At 39.4% G+C, this 27672-nt stretch overlaps 1 protein-coding gene across 3 annotated transcripts; it reads right to left on the bottom strand.

The window, feature by feature from the left end:
• Nucleotides 1-3444: 3444 nt before the first annotated feature.
• On the bottom strand, nucleotides 3445-27573 carry LOC121771626 (E3 SUMO-protein ligase SIZ1-like). Of its 3 annotated transcripts, XM_042168459.1 has the most exons (5): nucleotides 27436-27573; nucleotides 25740-25799; nucleotides 4196-4375; nucleotides 3958-4043; nucleotides 3445-3897 (listed from the first exon to the last, which is right to left on the bottom strand). In XM_042168459.1, exons 3-5 carry the CDS (start codon nucleotides 4272-4274, stop codon nucleotides 3682-3684), a joined length of 381 nt encoding a protein of 126 aa, XP_042024393.1. In that variant the 5' UTR covers nucleotides 4275-4375; nucleotides 25740-25799; nucleotides 27436-27573; the 3' UTR covers nucleotides 3445-3681. The 3 variants fall into 3 exon arrangements, with proteins under 3 accessions (XP_042024393.1, XP_042024391.1, XP_042024392.1); XM_042168457.1 differs by lacking the exons at nucleotides 25740-25799; nucleotides 27436-27573 and adding an exon at nucleotides 20137-20198 and having other exon boundaries at nucleotides 3445-4043; nucleotides 4196-4321; XM_042168458.1 differs by lacking the exons at nucleotides 25740-25799; nucleotides 27436-27573 and adding an exon at nucleotides 20137-20188 and having other exon boundaries at nucleotides 3445-4043; nucleotides 4196-4289.
• Between the last annotated feature and the right edge of the window lie 99 nt (nucleotides 27574-27672).

Here is a 27672-nt window from a genome sequence, read left to right as displayed (position 1 = left end):
CGTGAAATTCAATCAATTTTAAAATCTACTTCCTCCGTCATGCCACGTGATGGTTTTCTTTTGGACACAATATTTAAGATAATGATTTATATTGATAAAAATAATGTATGAGAGAGGAAAAAGTAGGAGAGATAAAGAGAATAAAGTAAGAATGAAAGAATAAAATAAGAGAGAGTTAAAGTTTTATTTTTGTTAAAAGAGGAATTTGATCACTTGTGGTGGGATAACCCAAAATGGAAAGATGATCACTTGTGGTGGAACGAATGGAGTATATGTTTGTCATTGAATCATTGATTTGGTATAATTATACAACAAATATGTTGATTTCAGCCAAAACAAAATAATTTTTGACAAGAACTCCCTCCATCTAAAGGAAGATGACCCATTTCTTGGGTGGTACATAATTTTAAGTAACTTTATTTTGTGGGTTAAGTGGAGAGAATAAAGTAAGAGAGATAAAATAAAGTAGAAATAAAGGTTTTTCCATTTTTAGTAATGGGTCATTTTAGTTGGGACAAGGACAAATCGAAAAAGTAATGCAATCTCAAATTAATCCGCCTTCAATATTGGCACCGTCAAAATTAGAACACGTACCATTTCAGAAACAATGGAGTGAATATAATACAATCTCATTTTAATCCGCATTCAGTATTTGCACGTCAAATTTAGAACACCATCCTCTAATAGTACCATTTCGGAAACATATACTATTTAATAAGATAATATCGAATCATTACTCGATGATAAAGCAAAGAATTAGTAGTCACTAGTTATTAGGCTTCACAAAAGCTTGTGTGTAATATTTTATCTCACACTGCTAAAAAACTAATTATTAATTTTGACAATGAGATAGATAGACAGGCTAGTCTCGTTAAGAGAATAGACGTCTTAATCCAAGTCTAACTAGAACCAAAAATAAATAGAGTTTCTCAACATTACTGAAACAGTTGAAAAATGAAAGATGAAGCTCCACCTGTTCTTGGATGAAGCAAAAAATATCAGGCATCTAGCGAATCGACTCTTAAACTTAGGCGGAGTTCATGCGTCAAAGCAAGGCAACCCAGCCCTGTTGGGCTGAGCTGACCATGAGTTGCCATTTACAAAATGTGGATACCATGCTTATGGGTAGCAACAATGATATCCAACCCTTTCAACAGTTACTCTGACTCGGTATCAATAGACAGATGTAGCCTTGGTCTTACAGAACGCTTTTGACGAGGAAATGAAAAGGGACTGTTAGGAGGGAGGGATAGGTGCAGCGACAGAAACAGCACGAGATGTGCTCGTCCGACAACTGAGATAACACAATAAACTGAGAATTGCAAATTGAACACAGAAAATAGACTCGGCTTTATTGAATGATAATGGAAGGGAAATAACAACGGAAATTCCTAGATGCTCGCATCCTCTCAAAGCACTGATATTAATATGCTTACAAATGAAAAACAAATCTATAACAACTTAAACAAACTAGCCAAAATATGCTCCTCACTCCGATGCCTCCTCCAAATTAGTTGGCTACCTGATCTTTCTTTACTGGTCTTACCAGACCCTATTGTCGTTGATTCCAAGCAATAGAGGTGATGCAGATATATGATAAAAAGAATAGTCAAATATCTACAAAGGAATGACAAGATCTTTCACAAAAGGATTAGCAAAATTGCAACATGAATCGGTAAGGTAAAACCAAACTACTCCATGTTTGTTCAAGAGATTTTGTTGGGTTTTTTTTGGAAAAAGAAAAGAAAATATTGGGGGGCCCATACCCATTATCAGCTAATGGATCTATGGTACAATCCTTTGACTGCCCTGATCTCAAATCATTCCCAGCAGCACCCATCCCCAAGCCTAAGACCACCTTTATCGGTCATTGAAGGTCGACCTTCACGTGGTATTACAATTAAAAAAAAATAAAAATCTAAACATAAGTCTCTCTCTCCTTGACCCATGTCTCTCTCTCTCCTCAAACCAATCCACGGGTCTCCCTTCTCATTTCACCATTCAGCCAATGAGGTTGTGCCAAATGGCACAATTTCATTGGCTGATATTATTATTTTTAATAATTAATATATCTTTAATATATTATATTAAAAAATTATAAAATTTATACCAAAATTCATAATTTTTCTTCCTCTATAAATAGAGACCACATTTGCTATAGTTTTGCACACAAAAAAATATCATCTTTTCTCCTCCTATAACCCTTATTGTTTAGTAGAATTTCATATTTTCTAGTTCCCCTTGTTGCTAGCTATGGAGGATGATGAGGATATTATATTCTCCGATTCCCAAAACTTCAACCCTTCCCAAAACTTCAACCCTTCCCAAAATATTAACCCTTCTCAAGATTATTTCCCTAGCTTTGATGATTTTCCGAATTCTGAGCAATTTCAAAGTTCTTATTTGGGATCGTGATATTATGGGGAAAATAATTATTGCTTGCATAATCTTGCACAATATGATAGTGGAAGACGAAAGAAGCACGTATTCGAACTATTGTGATCCAGCAGAATTTATTCAAGATCGACTTGGACAAAGTAGTCGTGAGAATGGAGATGGCGATGCGAATAATGATTTCATATATTCTACGAGTAGGATTGCGAGTCTAGCGTCTTACATGAAAAATAAAGCCCAACTTCAAAACAGAGAAGCTCACAAAGCTCTGCTAAACGATTTGGTAGAGCATATATGCGCAAATTTCGGCAATTGCAATTGAATGTCTAGTTTTCATCTTATGTATGAGCACCAATGATGTATTTTCAATTTCGTATTTCCATGATTGTAATTTATGTTTTTTATTTGTTTGTTTTTATAATTTTTAGTTTGTCTTTTATTACGTTTTTCGATAAATTTACAATAATAAGTATTTCATGTAATAATAATAGTATAAAAATAAATATATAATAGTGTGGTTGGGTGGTCATTGATAAACCATGAAAATATGTGTGGTTGGGTTGGATGAATATTAATGATGTGGAATATGATGTGGAGGAGATAGAAATGAATTAAATATTGAAAAAGTGGATGGTTGGGTTGGGTTGGGGGTTGCTGATAAACATGGTCTAAGAGAAATCCAGTCCTCTGTAGGAACACAATTCGAAACTTCTGGATGGTCTCTTGACTCAGGCGGGCCCAACAGATGCCTCGGATGGCCTGGTGGGCAGAAATATTTGCAGAGAGGGGTCGTTTTCATTAAATATTAGTATTAGAGCAGGAGATCCCATGGCAGTCTCTGTAGCAAATGCATAGCCATTTAAAGATGAACGGCAATTAAGAGGGCCAAGCTGCATTTCAACTAAAGAAATCAGAGTTAATGTGATGATGGAAACTGAACTTCACCATTATCTAGACCAGTGTTAATGTGGTTGGCCGCAGAAGAAATCAGAGGTTCAATTTCTTCGTCAGAAGCTATTCGATCATTAAATCCAAGTGTTGGATCAATGCTAAGAGAATTAGTTTCATATTCAATACCATTTACCATACAGAAATGAAGGGTTCCCCCACCATCCTGATTAACAAACACTAACATCTTCACAATCTCTACCACTGCCAGTAGCACTGCTGCTCATAGGATAATTTGGCCATTGTTAATAAAATTTCTTCGAACCTATATATGCAGGTAAAATTCCCTAAAAATCATCTGATTTCCCGGCTACCTTTCTGGTTGTTTATCACCCCTAGTCAAAGACCAGCATTACTATCTGAAGCGACGACATCAGGTTTAACTGGTTTATGATCCATTTTCTGTCTCAATGGATGCACAGAGAGTTCCGTTAGGTGAATGCCACAGGCCAAGCTCCCCAAGACCCTGGCGGTCACTCTCTGCTCTGCCTTAACACACCACGAGCCATCAGGCTTCACCTCAATCTCTGCTACATCTTCCCCACAATTTTTCATCTGTAATTCTGGAAAGTTAAGAAGAAAAAAAATTGACCTCATGACAATCCATGAAAATACCTTAGATGTGATCCGATTGAAATAGGCATGGCATCTATGATGATTTTCTCCAAAGAATAATTCTTCAAACATATAGGACATTGCCACTACATCCACAAACAACAATTGAAATACATGAGCAGGAAAGTGAAAAAACATTTAAGTTCTGTAAGCAAGTAATTGCAAACCAAAGACCAACTTTTTTTATAATTGAAACTATAAGGCAAAAAATAAATAAATAAATCTTATATTTACTTACCTTCCTTGACCGCTGGTTCATTTCCACGATCAAAACAGCCCATGTGAGCATGGAGTTTAAATTTTCCAGCTACCTTCATTCTTATACCGCTCACCTGGCAAGCATTAATAGGATTTTCAATTTGACCTGGGCAAATGAAGCAGATCCTCCCCGTGTGAAGACATAATAATAGAAAGGCCCCTACAACAAATCACATTGAGCCACTTACTACTAAGAATACGTTGAAACTTGTAGGTAATTACATATAAAGATTTATTTTTAATACTCCCTCTCCCTATCACATTTCATTTTCTTTTGTGCTCATTTTAGAAAAATGATACCCCCCACCGTCCCAGCTCAAGTGATTGATTTCTTTTTGGCCGTTGTTTTGCGAATGTTAGAACTCGTAGGGGAAATTATTCGTGTTATTCATTGTGGACATACCGATTACATGTTATATAGACTAGGATATTCTACATATAAGGTAACCCTAATTTATAATTAATTACAATATATTTTCCATATAATTCCCCTGATTTGGTGTGATCTTCTCCTTGATCTTCTCCTTGATTTCGTGTATCTTCTGACACTCCCCCTCAAGCTAGGTAGTGGGATTCCCAATGCTTAGCTTGCACAATACTTCGTGGAACGACTTCGAGTTCACCGTCGTTGTCAAGATGTCGGTCAGTTGATCTTCCGATTTAACATACGACATTTCTACCACCTTGGCTTCAATGTTCTCCTTGATGAAGTGTTTGTCTACCTCCACATGTTTCGTTCTGTCATGTTGACAATTCCCCATGGAGAAAAGCATTGGTCACATCAAACTGATGAAGTGTCCATTCCTTATTGGCGGCGACCGAGAATAGTACTCTGACGGTGTTGATTTTCGCCACTGGTGAAAAGGTCTCGTCATAATCTACACCGTGAGTCTGAGTATATACCTTCGCCACAAGACGGGTTTTATACCTGTCGATAGTACCATCTGGTTTCCTCTTTATCGTGAATACCCATCTGCACCCAACTGGTTTTGCTCCTTCGGTTAACTTGCTCCGTACCCATGTACTGTTCTTCATTAACGCCTTCATTTCCACCATCATTGCGTCTTTCCACTGTTTATGTTTCATCGCCTCTTCGGCTGTCTGTGAGATTTCCTCTTCTTCATATAACGCAGCCTCAAACGCTCGAGCCATTTTGGTCAGATTCCCTTGCACGAAGTTTGTTATGGCATAGCGGCTCTTCTTTCCAATCTTCTCTGGGAGTATCATTTCGGCGGAATTCCCCTTGTACTCCGATAAGGGAGCACGTATCTTCCTGTATCTCTATCAATTGTATTGTCGTGGGGTTCTGTTTCAGTAGAGTGAGTGGTAACTAGTATCTCAACTATGCTTGGATCAGGAATTACCTCGGATATCATCGTCGGAGGAGTTCCGGGGCTTGGCTGAGATGGCTCTTGTGGTAAGACCTGCTCGGCAGAAGTGACAACTGGATCGGTTGGTTCCTCGATCAAGGAGCTTGGAATTGGCACAACCCAACTTAGATAGTCTGTGGACCTATCTGGATCACTCTCCCCCTGACTACTAAGGTGACTGTGGTAGAAAAGTTCGGTTTCTAAAAAATTACAGTTCATGGTAGTAGTGATTTTTTTGGTATTGGGATCAAAACATCTGTACCCCTTTTGGTTTACCTCATATCCCACAAAGACACATTTGATGGAACATGGTGATAGTTTCGTTCTTTCATGTTTAGGTATGTGGGTAGAAACGGTACAGCCAAAGACTTTCGGAGGAAGACTAAGGTATTCGGGAATTCGGGCTTGTTTTAGATAGGATATCAAGAGGGGTTTTCATGTGAAGGATTTTGGTTGGTAGGCGATTTATGAGATAGATTGATGTGGCGACGGCTTCTGGCCAGAAATGTTTGGGAACTTTGGATTCAATCATGAGAGCTCGGGTCATTTCTAGGATCACACTATTTTTCCTTTCTACTACCCCGTTCTGTTCGGGCGTATATGCACACGAAGTTTGATGAGTAACTCCGTTTTCTTTACAAAAAAAAGGGTCATAGCACTATTAATAAATTCCCTCCTATTATCTGATCTAAGGGTTTTTATGGTGGTTTGAAATTGTGTTTGGATTAGTCGAAAAAAGGATGAGAATTTATCAAAGACTTCTGATTTGTGTTTCAAAAAATAGGTCCACGTCATCCTAGTACAATCATCCACAAATATCACAAAATAACGAAAGCCATTTCCACCAACAAAAGGCGCAGTGCCCCAAACATCAGTGTACTAAGGAAAACATGGATAGCATTCGAGTATTCGTAGGTTTAAAAATCTGTCTGTGGCTCTTGGCCAAAACACAAGTCTTGCATGAAAAATCAGAAGGAATATAAAGATTCGGGTAAAGTAATTTAAAGTAACTAGGAGAGGGGTGCCCTAGTCTTCGGTGCCAAAGCCAAGTTTCCTATTTCGTGGATCCGTGAGCCAGCATCGCACTTCCAGTTTGAGCAATCTCATCCATGTAGTAGAGCGCTGGCACTTCCAGTTTGAGCAATCTCGTCCATGTAGTAGAGCCCCTGTTTCTCAGTGCCACGCCCAAGAATCCTCCTCGTCTTAATATCATGCAGAATACAAAAATCAGGATGCATTAGGAGTGTGCAGTTCAATTCTTTCGTCACATGACTTATAGACATCAATCTTTGGGGTAGGGTCAGAACATAAAGACAGTTTTTGAGCCGTAGTGTAGATGATATTTCAATAGTGCCGGATCCCACAATAGTAATTAATTCCCCATTCGCAGTTCGAATATATGATCTATCAGAATCTTCAGTATAATCAACAAAGTCATTTTTATCCGGAGTCATGGTGTCAGTTGCCCCACAATCAAATATCCAACCTTTTGAATTTTTTCCAAAGATATCATAAACATGGAATGCAGCAGAAATTTCTCGTAAGGGTATAAAATATTCTTTGACACAAAATTGGGGCTATTTTCGGATTTATTAACAGCTGGGTGCCTTTTCGAATTTTCTGAAAATCTGGGGGTTCATGCATAAGTGGGTGGGGTCTGTTTTTGTATTTCACATGTTTCTGGGGAGGTAAATAATAATAAGGCAAAGTTGATTTAGGGTTTGGATTATATCCGAACCCTTTACCTCATTTCACTACGCCGCTTCCTCTGATTCCTCCGTTTCCTTCGATTTCTGTCCACTCAGCCAAATTTCCGACGCCCCTCACGTTGCCGCCGGCCGGTGGAGGCTCCTGACGTATCCCAGTTCCGGTTCCGGTTGATTCCCCATGGTTCCCGGCCTCGGTTCACCGCGGGACTCCTTCTCCATTCACGCCTATGGCGATTTTCGCCTAGGCCAGGAACGTCTTTGCCTTCTGTTGTTCCTCCCACCACTCCGGGTAACCGATCCGTTTGAAGCAAGTTTTCCACGTATGCTTTTGCCTTCCACAATAGGAGCACCACAACTTGGAGGTGTCTGGTCTGTTTCCCGGCCAGCTGGTGGCCGCGGGTCGCGGCAATGGCGCGTTGAGTCGGTGCGGTGGTCGCTGGTTCTGTGCGATAAGCCCTTGTCCGATCCCTCCGCCATATGATGATTCGGTTCCACCATTGGCTTCATCGGTGGGTGAGGGCGACGTCGGTGGCATGATTCTCCGTCGAGCTTCCTCCGTCTTCACCCACCCGTATGCCGCCTCCACAGATGGCGCCGGTTCTTCCTTCAAGATCTCCCTACGGATTGAGTAATATTCCTGATTTAATCCAGTCAGGAACTTTATAAGCCTTTTCGAATTGGAGTAATTTCTGAATTGTTCGACCCCCTTGTCAAAACAGCTGATTGGTTGTTTCTGACTTCGATCTATGTTAATCCACAATCCGTGGATCTTTCTGTAATATGTTTCAAGATCCATGCTTCCCTGCTTGACGTTGATCGTCTTTTCTTCCAGGTCATAGATGATGTATCGGTCGGCTTTGCTTTCAAATGTGACGGCGAGGTTGTCCCACAGGGCTTTTGAGGTCTGATGGTGTGCGAAATCCGCAATAATGTTGTTTTCAATGATATCGACAATCCACGAGAATACCACAAGGTCGTTCTCTTCCCATTCGTCATAACCTTTGCTCCCCGGTTCTAGGGGATCGCTCTTGATGTGTGGGTATGCACCCCTGCCTCCAATCTTTACTTTGATTAGCCGTGCCCATAACGAGTAGTTCCGACCATTCAACTTGAATGGTACCGTGATACTCTTGCTGTTTTTGAGACACGATCTGATTTGCATCCTTTGTATCCTCTGTGTCTGACATGTTTGATGTAGGTTGATATTTCGGATGGTTTGATTCTGGTCGGAAAAAGGTCAGGAAAGTTATTTCGGGTGGCTTGATTTCGGCCGGAAAAAAAGGTCGGGAAAGGTATTATCGGCTATGATGAAACTTCTCTGAGCCAAGTTCGATTTCTGGCTCTGATGCCATGTTAGAACTCGTAGAGGAAATTATTCGTGTTATTCATTGTGGACATACTGATTACATGTTATATAGACTTGGATATTCTACATTAAGGTAACCCTAATTTACAATTAATTACAATATATTTTCCATATAATTCCCCTGATTTGGTGTGATCTTCTCCTTGATTTCGTATATCTTCTGGCAGCGAAGATGATAATAAATAGTTAGAGTTGAGAGAAAGTAAAGTAGTATACAAAATAATACTCCCTCCGTTTCACCATAGTTGAGGCGAAACTTTTCGGCACGGAGTTTAAGAAAGGGATATTGAGTGTGTTGAATAAATAGATAAAATAAGTAAGAGAGAGAAAAAGGTGGAGAGAATAAAGTAGAAAGTGAATAAAATAGAGAGAAAAAAGTAAGAGAGGGTAAAGTAAGAAAGAGAAAATAATTACTATATATGGAAATGACTCAACTATGAAGAAACTTCCCGAAATGGAAAAATGACTCAACTATGAAGAAACGGAGGGAGTATATAAGTGAGTCGTATCTACATTGTTTTCTTACTTACTTTACTTACTCTTCACTTTAACTAATTATTGTCATTTTTTCCCAAACACGTGCCGAAAAGCAGTCAATCACTTGTGACTGGACGGAGGGAGTAATAAATAGTTAAAGTGGAGAAAGAGGGTAAAGTAAGAAAGAGAAATGTAATAAATACTTCTCTACATTATTCTCTCTCTTACTTCGCACTCTCTCTACTTTAACTATCAATTTTTCAAAACGAGTGCAAAAAATAAAATATGACAAATTTTCCCAAGGAAAAAAGTTTTTCAAAAAGTTTCATGGTAAACGATTTATGCAACTATTATTGTAGACCAAAAACATAAATCAGAGTTCGTAGATTGGTGCTTATAGTTTTTAGAATAGACCTTGCAGCAGGTACCAGTTTCCGTTGTGGCCTCAACTTTTGGCCAGCGCATCGTTGTCCGCCTCCTTACTCGGAGACGGTTCAAAGGTCCGCGCACCTAGAGACGGTTCAAAGGTCCGCCCTTCAGGGATCTTCCATGGGATGCAACTTTGGATGGCAGCCGAGGTTTTCCCTAGCTCTTGTTACGTATTTCCATTGCGGAATATCGACGTTATTTTGGGCGTTACGTGGCTAGCCTCGCTAGGCAAGGTCATGGCAAGTTGGCGGGGTTCATCGATGGAGTTAACTTGGAGTGGTAGGCCGGTGAAGATTGTGGGCGACCCCACCCTCCCTCGCAGAGCATGCTCATCCCACGACATCAACACTCCGAATGACGACGATCCCTATTAGATTCTGCATTCCATGCTAAGCAATGACCCAACTGCGGATTTCGGGTTCGACCCCTCCCTGCCGCCGAAAAACCACTCTCAGTTACAGGCATTAGTGGAGGATTTTCCTTCGGTCATCTGACAAACGACGGAACTACCACCATTTTGCTGCACTGATCATCACGGTTCACCCATACCGATACAATCATATGCAGAAGGATGAAATGGAGCGTTTGGTAGCAGAAATGTTTGCCTCGGAGATTACTACTCTAGCCCAGTGCTACTCGTCCGTAAAAAAGACGATTCGTGGAGATTTTTTTGTAGATTATCGAGAGTTAAACAAGACCACCTTTCCAGATAAGTATCCAATCCCGGTCATTCAGGAATTGTTGGATGAGCTACATGGAGCTCGATGGTTTAGCAAGCTCGACCTCAAGGCAGGTTATCATCAAATCTGAGTGGCCACTTCGGACGTTCCCAAGATAGCTTTTCGCACGCACTCAGGCCACTACGAGTGTCTGGTTATGCCTTTCAGGCTAACCAATGACCCTGCCACTTTTCAAGGCCTTATGAATGACATTTTCCGGCCCTGGCTTCTCAAGTTCGTTCTGGTGTTCTTCGACAACATATTGGTTTATAGTGCATCTTGGGACTCCTATGTGGAGCATTGGCGTCAGGTGTTTCGCACCTTAGGGGACCACTCTCTCGTTGTTAACCCAAAAAAGTGCCTCCTCAGTCGGTGGTAAGTGGAGTATCTTGGTCATGTGGTGTCCGCCAAGGGAGTTAGCATGGACCCAACCAATGTTTTGGTTGTCCTATGTTGGCCCACACCCACATCCCTCAAGGTTGTTCGCGGGTTTCTTGGCCTCACCGGATATTATCGCGGGTTCATCCGCGACTATGGCAAGATAGCCGTGCCCCTTACCCAATTACTTAAGAAGCCGGCAGACACCAACAAAAGCAAGCTTGGGTGTGGCCGGTCGAAGTAGAGCAGGCTTTTAAGGCTTTGCAATCGGCTTTAACCTCTGTCCCCTCTTGAGGATGTCGGATTTCTCAAAAGATTTCATCATCGAGTGTGACGCATCAGGACGAGGTTTGGGGGCAGTCCTTATGCAAGATAAATAACCGGTGGCTTACTTTAGCAAGACCCTATCCAGCATATGGTTCGCAAAGTCGGCATATGAAAAAGAGCTCATGGCGTTGGTCCTTGCCATTCATCACTGGCGGCCATATCTCTTGGGTCGTAGTTTCGTGGTTCACACCGATCAACAAGTTTGAGGCAGCTTCTTGTCCATCCCCTTTCCATGCCGACACAACAAAATTGGGCAGCGAAATTGCTCGGTTATGATTTCACTATCGCCTATAAAGATAGCAACTTGAACCGCGCGGCTGATGCCCTATCGCGGCGGGACGAGGAGGCAGTTGAACTATCGGCTTTGTCTCGCCCAACCTTGCCCGAGTGGTCGACTATCTAGGCAAAACTGACGGAGGACCCCTGACCTCTACAAGATCAAAACCAACTGGGAAAATGGGCGGAAGTCCAGACCCCATTTTGAATTGGTCCACAATGTTTTATTCTATAAGTGTCGAATCGTCGTGCCGGCTCATTCCCCTTGGACTCAGCGGCTGATGGCGGAGTATCATATCACACCCTCGGGAGGCCATGCAGGAAATTATCGTACATAATCAGCATCACATTGGAAATATCAGCTGCAATATAAGTACCAACAAAGATCATGTAAAAAAATAGGAATAACAAACTAAAACTCTCCCCCCCTCCCCACTATATAGCAGTTGAACTTGAATAACATTATTAAAATATTGAGAAGCATTTACAAGTTATAAGCTGTCCAGGGGATATGTTGTGAGCTTATACTTGAATTTTGTACTTTTGGTTACATATACGAGCAAGCAATGCAGTGAATTTTTAAAAGAAAGAGTTAGTGGAGTGATCAGAAAATCGAATATTCTATCAATATGAAACGATAAATATGAACAGGATGATCTTACATGTAAATGCACATAGAAATGTGGAAAAGTCCACTTACGGGTCAGCTCTATTCATGTAAAAGATGATGAAATATGATCATGCAGCGTGAGCTTTGCAACAGAGAAAGAGATAGAAATTAAAGTTGGAAGAGTTGGTGCTGTGATGAATAAAATGGCGCGGTGTGCATGCATGCTAAGTTAGCATCTGATGAGTTGGCACGTCATCAGCAAATAGATAAGAATAAAGAATTAGTTGTGAGTTAGTTAGATGTGGATATTGCTTGTTTAGCTAGCTGGCTTTGTAGCCTTAGTATAAAATAGCTTTTGTTGCTGCTTTGTAACTTCTGAAGTTATGAATCAATAAAGTGCTGGTTTCTACATGGTATCAGTTGACAATTAAATCCTTCCGCTTGTTTGTTTCTTCATCTTCTCCGATATGAATCACAACAAACGAGGTGCTAATGCAGCTCCTCCGGTTCCTCCAATGGAGGATAGCTCTAGCCCGTATTATCTGCATCCCAGTGATAATCTGAGCCTTCAACTTGTTCCTCATGTTCTCACTGGCTCCAATTTACATCAATTGGAGTAGATCGGTGACGACTGCTCTTATAGCGAAGAACAAAATTGTTTTTATCAACGACATTCTTCTTCAGCCGGCCGATGATGATTTGTTATTCTTTGCTTGGATTCGATGCAACAACATGGTTGTATCGTGGCTGCGGAATTCTGTTTCTGCTTAGATATGTTTCATTATCATGTACCTTGACGGTGCTCATGAGATCTGGTCCGATCTACGTCTGCACTTTTCTTAGCTCGACACTGCTCGAGCTTATCATTGCAACAGAAAATCATGTATCTCTCATAAGGGCAGGCAGTGCTTATTTCACCAACTTGCGTATTGTATGGGATGAATTCAAGCACTCTCAGCCTAGTGCTTGGTGTAGCTGTGGAACTTGCAAATGCAATAGTGCGTCGAAATGGCATGATTACCAGGAACAAGAGTGCACGATGTAGTACCTAATCGGTCTCAACTTAGTTTTTTCTCAGATCCGATCAAGCATCCTTTCAATGGTTCCTCTTCCTCCTTTCATAAATTAAGCTCCCATTCTACAAAATTTGCATTGTGGTGGTCGACACACACCATAATCACATCTATGAGAAATGCAGACAACCCCGCTTCATTTAGAGTATCAAATAGGAAAGCCCAACTCACGATATCATATGCTTTCTCCATATCAACCTTTATTGCTATAATGCCCTTCTTCTTTCTCATATAATGGATCTCCTCTTTCATCCACTTATTATTAGCACTAAAAATACCTGCAAGTATAAAGGGTAAATCTAGTATAGCTAAAAGGTCAGTACCGGATATCGAATATAGGGATTAATTTTACATATTGTCTACCACATACTCAGCCTCATATACTATTTGGACACAAAGTTGGGATTTGATTAAACTAAGAAAAACTATAAATAAGAGCAAGTAAGAAAGCAATTAAATGGAAACCGTGAAATAGTTTCGCAGTTTGCATTTAACTTGGTTTGAGAAAACACATGAGACAAAGAAATTCTAGGTTAGGGATTTCATTAACTCATTAGTAATTCTAATTATTTAGTTTTATGTTCATCTGACTCAAGCTCTACTCGGGGTTATTTCTATCGTGTATCAACACTCATGTCACAAATATTGCATTGACACATAAAATATAAACTAATCAAAGTCATCACTGATCAAAGATTAACAATAATCAAGGTAACAGCCAAGCAGTTAAATATAAACTATGGAATAATAAAGTAAAAAGAGTTTTGAACAGTAAACAAATAAAAAGAACTACATAGAGTCAATTACTTTCATCCCGTAGGATTCTATAAATTTAGCTATCCATAGACAGAAAAACGAAATAAATATAAGTAAAATAAGACATGTTCAATCTAACAAAAACTAGATAAAATCCGGAAGAATTAATATTGCTCTTGTTTGATCTCCTTTTGAATTCTTTGCTCCTTGTAGAAGATGGAGTAATGAAGGAATTTATGGGTAAGGTGGGAGATGGAATGAAGGCTCAAGATTGGTGATGAATTAGGTTATGGGGTATTTAGGGAGTGATCAATTGCTAACTCAATCTTTAATTACTAACTACAACTAATTTAAAATCAAAAGATTTATAGAAATCTAGTGGTCTATAAATTGTCATATGTAATTTCATTTTGTTACTCCCTCCGTCCCAAAAAAAGTATGTGCACTTGGGATGGCACGAAAATTAAGAAAAAATTGGTAAAGTAAGAGAGAGGAGGAGAATGATAGTTAAAGTATGTTAGTGGATATTGAGACCTACATTATTAAATTGATATAACTTTCTAAAAATTGAATGCACATATTTTTGTGGGATGAACGAAAATGGAAAGTGCATATATTTTTTGGGACGGATGGAGTATTGTTTAAATTTAAAAAGATAAGAAAATTATCAAAATTAGGATTTTGGATCAAAATGTCAGTATAGTGTATTAAACATATCAATACGATTCATTGAATATGTCAACACAATTTAGCATTGACATTGTATATGTATTATATTGACATATTATGATAGCTACATTGACATTGAGCTGCTTTTTCAAAAATACAAAAATTCAAAAACAAAATACAAATTTTGACATCAGATCATATGCAAGTTAGACCTCGTTAGAATCCTTATAAAGTTAACTTTAATTTGATATAAGTTGTGTAAAAAAATAATTTTAATTGAGATAGTTATAATCATTTAAAACTTGTAGATATTTTTTAAAAGTTAGTTATAACTAACTTTTGGTCAATTGACATTAATACCCCTAATTGACATTTATGTGTATTGCATTGATACTCATGAATGAATGATATTGTGCATTGATTTCATGATACCATATCTATCATTTAGTTGAAGTAGTTAGCAATTTAAGAATTAGTTAGCAATATAACACACCCCTACGGTATTTATAGGCTAGAAAAAGGTTTGGAGAAGGTAAATTTCGTGCTTCATAGGTTAAAGAAAATATTTGGCTTCATAAGGTAATATCTTCTTTCCTTCCTTGAATTTCCACCTAAATTCCCACCAGCATTTGACTGCAATGCGCGACGTTCATAGAATTGCCATAACTTTCTCCACATATTCTGATTGAGATGTTCTAGGTACCATCGCTAAGCTCTTTCGAAGAGGAATAGAATGGTGTGTAGAACGCCCTGATTGAACTTCATAATCTCCGAAAAAATGGGTTTGAACTAAGACTGCTGTGCGCGGAACTCCCAGCAAGGCGCTGGAATGGGCCTAATCTCTCTGTGCAGCTTTCAGCGACGCTGGCCCAGCGGGCTGCTGGGTTGTGCTTCTTCTCCAACTTCTAGATTTTGACTTTGTTATGCCCCTTTTCAGCTCTATTTTGCACATTTCTCACAAAACATGTTAAATTACCAAAATGGATAAATATGCAAATAATGGACATGTAATGCAAATTTGACACTCAAAACGGACCAAATAATGGCCCTTAAGACAGTGCAAAATTTGAGCGTATCACTCTTGTGCTATGACTACATTATCAGTAATATACCTTCCTGCTATAAAGCTAGATTGAAAAGGCCCAATGATGAGAGGCATTAGCTGCTTCAAGCGATTTGCAATAGTCTTTGTTACCAATTTATGCATCACACTGCAAAGAGAAATAGGTTGAAATTGGGTTATGAGTGTTGGGGCTTTCACCTTAGGGATAAGACAGAATGTCGTTCTATTCATCCTGCCATCCATCATTCCACTCCCCAGATTCCAAGAATATCAGCGCAAACATCTGCACCTACCACGGCCCAATGTTTTTGAAAGAAGTATGCTTAAAATCCATCTATGTCGAGTTCTTTCCATGACTTCATGGCAAAAAGAGCATCCTTGGGACTTCCTTTGAAGAAAACTGCACTCTTATCTCATCAGCAATGGTCAATAGCTGGGAAACAATCACGTTGCGAGTATAGAGGCCTATGAAGCTTATCTTCTTCATATAACTCCTTATAAAAGGATACTGCCAACGTTTATAATCTAACCCGGTCTTTTACCCACTCGCCATCTCCATTTTTAAGCAGCTCTATTATGTTGCTCTTTCTTCTTCGAATCATCCTCAAATGGAAGAAAGAGGTATTTTGGTCCCCTAGTTTGATCCAGTCACTCTGAGATTTCTGTTGACATAATGATTCCTCGTGCTGGAGAACTAAATCCAACTCTTTCTTTAGTTTAGGCTCTAGTGCCAAAAGACTAGACGACCCTCTATATTCTAGTATTCTCTATAGCTCTGTAATTCTAATATAGAGATTCTTATCACCGAAAATATCCCAAAAACTTCTTTATCCCATACCTTAATTTGCTCCGTAAAATGATGGATAGAATCTATGCAACCATGTCTTTGTATCCACGAGGAAGTGACAAAGTCATTATATTGATCACGTGACATCCAAGCTCTAAAAAAATGGAACGGTCTCAAGAGTAAAAAAATGCAAAGCTTTAACAATAATGGTCGATGGTAACGTGCTAGGTGAGTCATTGAAGCCTGTGGGAACACCAACCTCCAATTTGAACAACAAAGGCTTTTGTCCAAACTCTCACAAAGATTTCCCCGTCGCCAAGTAAATTGTGGCCCTAGAAACCCAAATACAAACATGAATATATTGCGAAGCTGTTGCAAGGATCTCAACATGCCAAAAGTCATCCCATAATAACCAAATACCTCTAGAAAACCCTATTGCTTCCACTGTTGCGTAATACCTCTTGATTGTTCTGTTAACTTGATCCCCACTAATGTGTGGTTCAAACAACACAATGACATGTAAGTTATGCATTTTAATCACAGTTTCCAAAGCTTCGATAAATAGACCTTGACAATTCCAACTTTAAATCATTAAAAAATGACTAAAAATTCCCCATAACCATCTCCATTCCTTGCGTATGGCACGGTACCACCTCAATCATATTTCCATCATCATTTGTGCTAAAATTCTTAATATCTTGTCCCACATCGACTTGGTAACGATCCTAGCTCACCTATAAAAGTATGGATAACCCTCCCCCTTATAAGGCTTTTAAGGGGTGAGTGGCTCATTTCTAATATGGTATCAGAGCGGCCCCAAGTCGATGCTGGATTTTATTTCTTTATCTCTTCTCTTGCCTACCCACGCGATGGAAGTCCGATGTGTCATTCCGGCCCACACGTGAGGGGGCGTGTTAAAATTCTTAATATCTTGTCCCACATCGACTTGTTAACGTGAGTGGCCCATTTATAATATGGTATCAGAGCGGGCCCAAGTCGATGATAGATCTTATTTATTTATCTCTTCTCTTGCCTACCCATTTGATGGAAGTCCGATGTGTCATTCCGCACGTGTGGGCGTGTTAAAATTCTTAATATCTTGTCTCACATCGACTTGGTAACTTGAGTGGCCCATTTCTAATATGGTATCAGAGCGGGCCCTAGTCGATGATGGATTTTATTTATTTATCTCTTCTCTTGCCTATCCACGTGATGGAAGTCCGATGTGTCATTCCGACCCACACGTGAGGGGGCGTGTTAAAATTCTTAATATCTTGTCACACATCGACTTGGTAACGATCCTAGCTCACCTATAAAAGTATGGATAACCCTCCCCCTTATAAAAGTATGGATAACCCTCCCCCTTATAAGGCCTTTTAAGGGGTGAGTGGCCCATTTCTAATAATTGGGGCTTAAACCCGATGTCATCGTAAGAACATCATTCCCTCGATCTGGTGGTCTTCCCACTTCCTGCATGTCCTGCATCTCAACCATTGGTTTCATAATCATATCCTCACACACCCTCACCTTTGCACTACTATGGTTGCCAACCTCATGTATTTCTCCCGACTTTTGTGACAAAACCCCATGTGCATCTTTCGTCACCGAACGCACTATCTTCTCCTCTAATCGCGCCTTGCTTTTGTATTTAAACAGCTCACCAAACGTGGCTTTAGCTGGTTTAGAGTTTCTTGACTGAAATCTGATGAGACTCATTTAGTGCCTTGGTTACTGGTTAGTTTACCATGTTTTTAACGGGTAATATGTAAAACAGTTGCTCAAGAGGAGTTCGGATGAAGGAATTGAAAAAAGAGTGTTATACTGCCCAGAATGCAAGCTATCAAGCTCAAGTTGGAGACAGAAGAAAATTGCTCATAATAACCAATTCCTAAGAAGGGCAAGGATGCCATTTCATGAGGGGAGAAACCCTAAAGATCAGAGGAAGTCGTTCAATAAATAGGAGGTCACAAGAAGAGAGAAGTGTGCTCGGTTACCAGTTTCACTTACCTTCGGAGGCAAGCCCTACCCTTTCCATTCTCATTCCTCATTCAGATCCAACGTTCACTTACCTGCTTTCGACCACCTGCTAGAGGAGCGTCATCACCGTTCCAGTTCGCTGTCCAGTCAGAAGCTTCACCGGATTCTGCAACAATTTCACTCATTTCATCTTGCAATTCTAGTTTAATGTTTTCTAGTGTGTTAACACTTTGAAGGAGATTTTAGTTTGATTAACAACTTGGGTATCGTGTTTGGATCGCGGTTTCAATGGAGTCTTTCAATTTATTAGGCATGATTTTTCATTCCAATTGCTTATTTACCTTTATAGTTGTTAGATCTGAGGATTAACCTTCTATCCTCTCGCTTGCATGAAGAATTGTTTAAGTTAGTAGATCTAGAGATTTTGATTGAGTATTGGAAGGGTGGTCTTGATAGAATGCATGAGATCTATTTGATTTTTGCAATCTTGTACTATCTGTCAACTAGTCGGCGTAATTGTTGGGTTCAGTATGATTAGTCATTTGATTTTGCAAATCGAGTTCCAATTGTAGGAATATTTATTCCTATATGTGACCTATGTAGATATTGGTTTAATATTAAAGATCAAGTTCAAACATATCAGTTGGATTCTAATATAAAAGACGATACTGTGATGGATCGGTTTCGATTAAAGAATTAGAATCGGGTGTATTGATAACCCTCTTCTCTTGCCTTGCATAGATGGTATAAATATGTGTACATTAAAGTGTATAGAAGATGGAAAGCTGTAGAATAAAGTCTACAGAAAATCTGATGGGTTTTACATGAAAGGGTATAAGTGAACGGATGCAACCTTTCGTGAAAGGTTGCGTATAACTTATATAAACAAATCAGATTTTCAGATTTGAATGTTACCAAAATCTCTACAGAATTCTATACACATAAAGGGAATACAGAAAAGTCATATTGTTATCAGATTCTTCTCCATCGAAAGAATTTGGAAAGAAAAGGCGAAAGAGACGATAATATCAACCGCAGCTTTTAGGGGAAACATCAACTCGTGGAATACAACCCTACATCAAATATAAGCTACGGATGGAGGTTGGTAAATGTCACGACCGCATTTTCTAAGGATAGAAAACACGGTTGATCGCGACTAGGGGAGGATTAAAGAAGCGGGGAAGAAAGGGGAAAACAACACAATTCGACCATGGCTCGAAACAAACGGGAATAGCTCGAATTACAATCAGAGTTTTGAACAAAATAGACTTGAGTCTTTTAAGATGCACAACGGAAGCAAATGAACGCGGTTCCATGTATGAAGACATGAACCTCCGAGAGTCAAAATCTGACTGAATTAAATGTCTTGTCTCAATAGCACTTCCTCCACCACTTCGCTGCTCAACCTGCACATTTAGAAATATATGCAGGGCTGAGTACAAAAAGTACTCAGTGAACACATTGCCGAAGAATACACATATACATTTGAAAATATTGTCAAGCCATCATCACAGTAACACTCGGGGTGTTGTTGAAAAGACCCGAGCTTACTAAAAATATCACATTGGGTTGCAACCCCTTTTTCCTGTACTTAGCCATATCTGATCACATTGTGCCGTTGAGATGGTGTTCTCACACGGTCACCTTCCCTGCCCATCATGTCAGAGGTTTCCATGTACCGGGAAGGTGGCCACCTTCCACGGTCATCTTCGCTGCCGTTCACGGTCAGAGGTTCCAAGTAGGGACACCACCCTACTAGGACTCAAAATCGAATCGATTCACATATATCATCTTTCATAATTCACTTGGCCTTAGCCAAACAGATAGGCATCATACACAAAACATTTATGGCAAGACAACATCTTTAAAACATCCACGAACATGTGTTTGTGTTTTCACAAAATACGATTTGTATTTTAGTATAAGAAAGCTCACCTTGATCGTTTAGATTCCTTAACTTGAATCTTTCGTTCCGACTTTACTTGCGAAAGCACCCTTTTTTAAAAAAACACAATACAATAATACACTAATTAGACTCAAGGACAAAACTACTTAAATTAGAATGCATGCACCCTCATTAAAGTCTTTTATCTCGTTTCTCGATTTTCGCGTATTTTTGATTATTCAGCGGCCGCCCAAGGCATCGCGGGGCGATGTCGGTCGGCCGCTTACGCCCATAATTCCTCCGTTAGCTCCTCGTATTTTTCCATCATAATATTGAACAAAAATCCCAAAATTTATTTAAGCGCATAATTGAATTATCGCAACTATTTCCCTTTGTTAAGAAAAATTATATGTTTTTCGGACTTGGGAAAAATTATTCATACTTCAAAATTATTTCGAAAATAATTAAATAACTCCTAAAAAAATTTATTTAATCCCATGATTAACTTATCGTAATAATTTCCCACCGATAATTTATATTTATTTCTGCCTTGGAAATATCCTAAAATTAATTAATACAATTCTCCACAATTAATTCAATTATCAACCCAAAGATTTATTTACAAAACCCAAAATTCTCCACCTTATCTCTCAAATGATACCATTTTCGAAACTGGGCCGAGTCTCTTTCCCATTTTTTTTTTGCCCACAATAATTAAATTCAAAAATTGGGCCTCCCTCTAATTAAAGCAGCCATTATGATTTTAAAAGAAATGGACTCATATTAATTCATCACCATTAAATTTATTCATCGGCCCAAGGATTTAAATTAATCTATCCCAAAGAACTTAATTAGAATTATAGCATAAAGCAAACTTATATTGCAGCCCAAACTCCTTTAGGAAAATAATCTCATTTATTCTCTTCTCTAGGCCCAAACAATAAATCTCTTGGCCCAAATCTTAATAAATGACCTCATGGTCCAATTCAACAATTAAATGAGGTAGTACATTTATTCCCTTACTTCAATTCTAGGCCCGATTCCCTTTAATTAATTAAAGTGGCCCAATTAAAATGAATAATGACCCAATATACTCCTTCCCCCATACGTGACTTTCCCCCATTTCACTTCCTTCTCCAATTCTAATCCCTAATTGAAGAAGTGAGCAGTGCCTCCTCTCCCTCACTCTCACGTCTCATCTCTCTCGTCTCTCTCTCTCTTTCTCTTCTCTCTTCACCGTCGCGCCGCCATCCTCACCGTCTTTCTCCCGTTCCGCCGCCGCCACCGCTGTGCATGCACAGCCGGCGACTTCGTCGCCCTCGTCCCGGAAGTCCGCTGGTCTGCACGCTCCGTCCCTTTCTCTCCCAGTCGGCCTCTCTCTCTCGGTCGGTCTCTCTCTCCCTCGATTCGCCGCACCGCCACCGCCGCTGCGGATCTGCCGCCGTCGCCGAGAACCGCTGCTGTAGCCGCTGCTGTCCCAGCCTGCCGGTCAGCCTCCGATCGACTCCGAGTCCACCCCGAACCGACACCGCGCAGCCCCAAACAACTCCGAACAGCCCCGAAACATCCCGGAACTAACCCGTTCAGCCCCAAAAGATAAGTCCCCTTACCAAGTTCTTTCGCATTTCGATTTAATCGTGGGAGTGTTCAATTGTGTTAATTGCTTGAGTTATGCGATTAGTTCGGATGATGGTATGTTTATGCATAAACTGATGATTGAAACTCGAAAATGGGAAAGGATTTTTACCTTGATAATCCGATATCGATTGTGAAATTGTAGGACCGAAAGGAGTAGCCCACAGGATTTTGCAGATTCAGTTTCTGTCAAAATTTTACATAACGTTTGATTTCCAAAAGAAGTGCGAAATTGTGCTATTAACGGAGGAGTATGGATTACTTGTAATTCAATTGATTGAGCTCTGGGTTTCTTGAATTGAATTTGAGCACGATGTGTTTTTTTTTCTTGCTGCAGAGAACGTAGAAGAGAGAAGAATAAACTAAGGAGAAGATTTAATATAGAGGGATGGCGGTTTGGAGCAAAATATCTTAGATTTTTTTTTATTATATTAATTTACTAACTTGGTGACCAAGTTAGATTATTTTAAAAAAAAAATTTCTTTTTTTTTCCGGTTGTTACAATCTACCCCTCTTAAAAGAAATTTCGTCCCGAAATTTAGGAAGTACTTAGACAAAAGACTCATGATATTTCTCCTTTATTTTCTCCTCTAACTCCCATGTTGCCTATTACTGTCCGTGTCTTGCCTCCCATGAGGTCAGTGATCAGTGTCTTGCTTCCCATGAGGGTCTCACGCGAGGAAATATAGAGTTGATCTAACGGTTTTAACTTTGATAAGAACTGAATTTGGGATCCCAAGAGAAATATTCGAATCGTTCTTGCTTTGTGTAGGCTTCAAGGTAACCATAAAAACAAAACAATTATAATTATTTCAATTACGTGAGTATTGGGTTCACCACAAACTTTCACCAGTAGCTTGCAACAAAGGTTTTCATGAAGTGCAAAGACTAGGCTCAATTGAGCTCATTGTGCTCACCCCAGAAAAGAAAAGATACAACTTCAAAGGGCTTGAGCTATACCCATAGAACTTGAGAATTTTATTGTGGGAAGAGCTTGCCAGATGGAATAAATTGCAAAAGTGAGGGTATGATGAATAGAATGTAGATGTCAACAATAGGTTGCCAATAATATAATCAAAATAAACAATGAAGTAGAAAAGTTTCAAGTATCCCCAGATGATAACATGAAGACCTGAGATGGTTGGTTACAAATGGATTTGAAAAGCAAAGGAAAAACAAACAATTGCAATTTGCTCGACAACACTGTGATGGAAGATCATATCAATGAAATTTTTAGAGTTTCAATTTAGGGAAACTAACTAATAAAGAAGGCAACAAGAGGAAACTAGCCAAGAGAGAAGCAACGTGTCAGCTTTAAATATGGAGCTTGCAGAAAAGCTCAAATCAAGAGACAACATTCATATTTGAATTTAGAAGATGAGAGTCCTCATATAAAACAAAGAGCTTGTTAATAAGAATGTCTGAAAACACAAAGGGTCAAATTAAAAGGTTTAAGGTCTCATTAGGTGGCTGCTCCAATATAGTAAGACTGAAAATGATTGGGTTCAAGTGAATTTGAGAAAGAAGAACAACAAGGAACTACCATTTTGGGTCAACAACATCGTGATACTATATCACGTTAATGAATTCACAAAGTTTATAACCAAATCACGGAAATTAACTAGTAGAGGAGACAACCAGAGTAACTAGTTTGGGAAGAGAGCAAATTACTTTAGACTTGAAGTTGGTAAAGAGCTCAAAGCATGATGGAATAATTATAGTGGGATTAAGAAGAGGTGACTATTCTTTATAAATTAAAGAGTGTCAACAAGATCATTTGAAAACACTAAAGTCTACTAATGATCTTTGAAGAATATATTATTATTGAAGAGACAATAGTTTAGGGAAACATGTTCATTCTGAAGACTATAAATAAAGTAACTCCTAGTATAGGAGTTTGGTGGCAAGAATTTAGATAGTCAAAGTATTGCTTTTATACAGAACGAGTAAAGAAGGACCGTAGTCATTGGAGGTTATCAGAAAACAGGAGGGAGCAAGCTCAGAACTGAAAGTGATTCACAACCCTGACATAGAAGAGGGAAATAATGGCACGTTACCTTGCAAAAGGAGTCATTTAAGGTCTTAATTCAACAAAAGTATTTTGATCAAGGGGGATGCGAGAAAATGAAATTCATGGTAATCCAAGTGAGCGTTGCTGATGAATCTTCTTGGTTAACTACGATGGTGATTCTCCGTTGTTTAACTCTTTATAGAGGATGGTAAACGAGTTATGGGAAACTTTGGTCACAAGCTACTTTCACCTTACGATCACGTCAGATGACCATATGTGGGAATTATGACTCCTTGGTACTCTCGCTTCGTCAGAACGCTCATCCTCGTATCACGCTGTTTCTACTTACTTACATTGTAGAGCTAGGTTCTTTGTTTACATTGTAATCATATTCTCTTGCTATGTATGTATGTGATTGGATTGTCCAGAAAGACAATGGCTAAGCCAGATTATTCATGTCATTGGGCCGTAGAGAATAACATATAACCCCTACCATCTTTCTAGAAACATCGTTTTGTTTTGTTTATGCCGGATTGCTTTTCTCGTGACGAAGTTTCTTTCTTATCGCGTACTTTCTTTTCGTCGCTCGGGAAAGCGAGAAATGTTCATACTGTACTTCTAAGTTCGAGTTTATATTGTGTTCTAGAAGATATGCATATCTAAGTATTCTAAGTTCTTGGAAATTTCGATTTCCCCATTCTAGCAACATGATTCAATGACTACTCAAAAAGAGGTATCATTTCACAAACTCAAAAAGAGACATCATTTCAACAATTGGTACCAGACTCGTATACTTTACACTTTCATATTTCAGTACCTTTTTCCATTTAGGAAAGTTACTTCTTTTATTCATACTTTCACAGTCTTTAGCCAAGAAAAGACATACTAACTCTTTCTTTAAGCACGCTACCAAATCAGAAAACATAAACTCTTTCTTTAAACTTAGAGTTTTCATCTATTCACTCAATTTAACTGCATGAGTTATTTCTTCATTTCAAACTTTCAAACATCTTGACTTTCTTTTGAAAAAGAACAAGTTACCTTTTCCCTCATTGAGCGCGATTGGTGGGAGTGCTAAGAGCATTTTCATTGATTAGACAGTCTAGTGGAACAAGGATAGACCAAAGATTTTCAAAGAAGACTCTCGGGTTCAGAGCGAGAAAGAATGCTCTGATAACACTCTGTCACGACCGCATTTTCTAAGGATAGAAAACACGGTTGATCGCGACTAGGGGAGGATTAAAGAAGCGGAGAAGAAAGGGGAAAACAACCCAATTCGACCATAGCTCGAAACAAACGGGAATAGCTCGAATTACAATCAGAGTTTTGAACAAAATAGACTTGAGTCTTTTAAGATGCACAACGGAAGCAAATGAACGCGGTTCCATGTATGAAGACATGAACCTCCGAGAGTCAAAATCTGACTGAATTAAATGTCTTGTCTCAATAGCACTTCCTCCACCACTTCGCTGCTCAACCTGCACATTTAGAAATATATGCAGGGCTGAGTACAAAAAGTACTCAGTGAACACATTGCCGAAGAATATACATATACATTTGAAAATATTGTCAAGCCATCATCACAGTAACACTCGGGGTGTTGTTGAAAAGACCCGAGCTTACTAAAAATATCACATTGGGTTGCAACCCCTTTTTCCTGTACTTAGCCATATCTGATCACATTGTGCCGTTGAGATGGTGTTCTCACAAGGTCACCTTCCCTGCCCATCATGTCAGAGGTTTCCATGTACCGGGAAGGTGGCCACCTTCCACGGTCATCTTCTCTGCCGTTCACGGTCAGAGGTTCCAAGTAGGGACACCACCCTACTAGGACTCAAAATCGAATCGATTCACATATATCATCTTTCATAATTCACTTGGCCTTAGCCAAACAGATAGGCATCATACACAAAACATTTATGGCAAGACAACATCTTTAAAACATCCACGAACATGTGTTTGTGTTTTCACAAAATACGATTTGTATTTTAGTATAAGAAAGCTCACCTTGATCGTTTAGATTCCTTAACTTGAATCTTTCGTTCCGACTTTACTTGCGAAAGCACCCTTTTTAAAAAAACACAATACAATAATACACTAATTAGACTCAAGGACAAAACTACTTAAATTAGAATGCATGCACCCTCATTAAAGTCTTTTATCTCGTTTCTCGATTTTCGCGTATTTTTGATTATTCAGCGGCCGCCCAAGGCGTCGCGGGGCGATGTCGGTCGGCCGCTTACGCCAATAATTCCTCCATTTGCTCCTCGTATTTTTCCTTCATAATATTGAACAAAAATCCCAAAATTTATTTAAGCGCATAATTGAATTATCGCAACTATTTCCCTTTGTTAAGAAAAATTATATGTTTTTCGGACTTGGGAAAAATTATTCATACTTCAAAATTATTTCGAAAATAATTAAATAACTCCTAAAAAAAATTTATTTAATCCCATGATTAACTTATCGTAATAATTTCTCACCGAGAATTTATATTTATTTCTGCCTTGGAAATATCCTAAAATTAATTAATACAATTCTCCACAATTAATTCAATTATCAACCCAAAGATTTATTTACAAAACCCAAAATTATCCACCTTATCTCTCAAATGATACCATTTTCGAAACTGGGCCGAGTCTCTTTCCCATTTTTTTTTTTGCCCACAATAATTAAATTCAAAAATTGGGCCTCCCTCTAATTAAAGCAGCCATTATGATTTTAAAAGAAATGGACTCATATTAATTCATCACCATTAAATTTATTCATCGGCCCAAGGATTTAAATTAATCTATCCCAAAGGACTTAATTAGAATTATAGCATAAAGCAAACTTATATTGCAGCCCAAACTCCTTTAGGAAAATAATCCCATTTATTCTCTTCTCTAGGCCCAAACAATAAATCTCTTGGCCCAAATCTTAATAAATGACCTCATGGTCCAATTCAACAATTAAATGAGGTAGTCCATTTATTCCCTTACTTCAATTCTAGGCCCGATTCCCTTTAATTAATTAAAGTGGCCCAATTAAAATGAATAATGACCCAATATACTCCTTCCCCCATACGTGACATTCCCCCATTTCACTTCCTTCTCCAATTCTAATCCCTAATTGAAGAAGTGAGCAGTGCCTCATCTCCCTCACTCTCACGTCTCATCTCTCTCGTCTCTCTCTCTTTCTCTTCTCTCTTCACCGTCGCGCCGCCATCCTCACCGTCTTTCTCCCGTTCCGCCGCCGCCACCGCTGTGCATGCACAGCCGGCGACTTCGTCGCCCTCGTCCCGGAAGTCCGCTGGTCTGCACGCTCTGTCCCTTTCTCTCCCAGTCGGCCTCTCTCTCTCGGTCGGTCTCTCTCTCCCTCGATTCGCCGCACCGCCACCGCCGCTGCGGATCTGCCGCCGTTGCCGAGAACCGCTGCTGTAGCCGCTGCTGTCCCAGCCTGCCGGTCAGCCTCCGATCAACTCCGAGTCCACCCCGAACCGACACCGCGCAGCCCCGAACAACTCCGAACAGCCCCGAAACATCCCGGAACTAACCCGTTCAGCCCCAAAAGATAAGTCCCCTTACCAAGTTCTTTCGCATTTCGATTTAATCGTGGGAGTGTTCAATTGTGTTAATTGCTTGAGTTATGCGATTAGTTCGGATGATGGCATGTTTATGCATAAACTGATGATTGAAACTCGAAAATGGGAAAGGATTTTTACCTTGATAATCCGATATCGATTGTGAAATTGTAGGACCGAAAGGAGTAGCCCACTGGATTTTGCAGATTCAGTTTCTGTCAAAATTTTACATAACGTTTGATTTCCAAAAGAAGTGCGAAATTGTGCTATTAACGGAGGAGTATGGATTACTTGTAATTCAATTTATTGAGCTCTGGGTTTCTTGAATTGAATTTGAGCAGGATGTGTTTTTTTTTCTTGCTGCAGAGAACGTAGAAG

This window comes from Salvia splendens, chromosome 16, assembly GCF_004379255.2.
Source record: "Salvia splendens isolate huo1 chromosome 16, SspV2, whole genome shotgun sequence".
Lineage (NCBI taxonomy): Eukaryota > Viridiplantae > Streptophyta > Magnoliopsida > Lamiales > Lamiaceae > Salvia > Salvia splendens.
The sequence above is the reverse complement of the archived record's forward strand: the minus strand, read 5'-3'. Positions and strand labels throughout refer to the sequence as shown.

Excerpts from the sequence above, each read along its gene's own strand:
- LOC121771626 (XM_042168457.1), bottom strand. The coding sequence starts at position 4,274 with ATGAAGGTAGCTGGAAAATTTAAACTCCATGCTCACATGGGCTGTTTT. Across the intron at positions 4,044-4,195 it reads TGAACCAGCGGTCAAGGAAG|TGGCAATGTCCTATATGTTT; the intron begins GTAAGTAAATAT and ends TTGTGGATGTAG.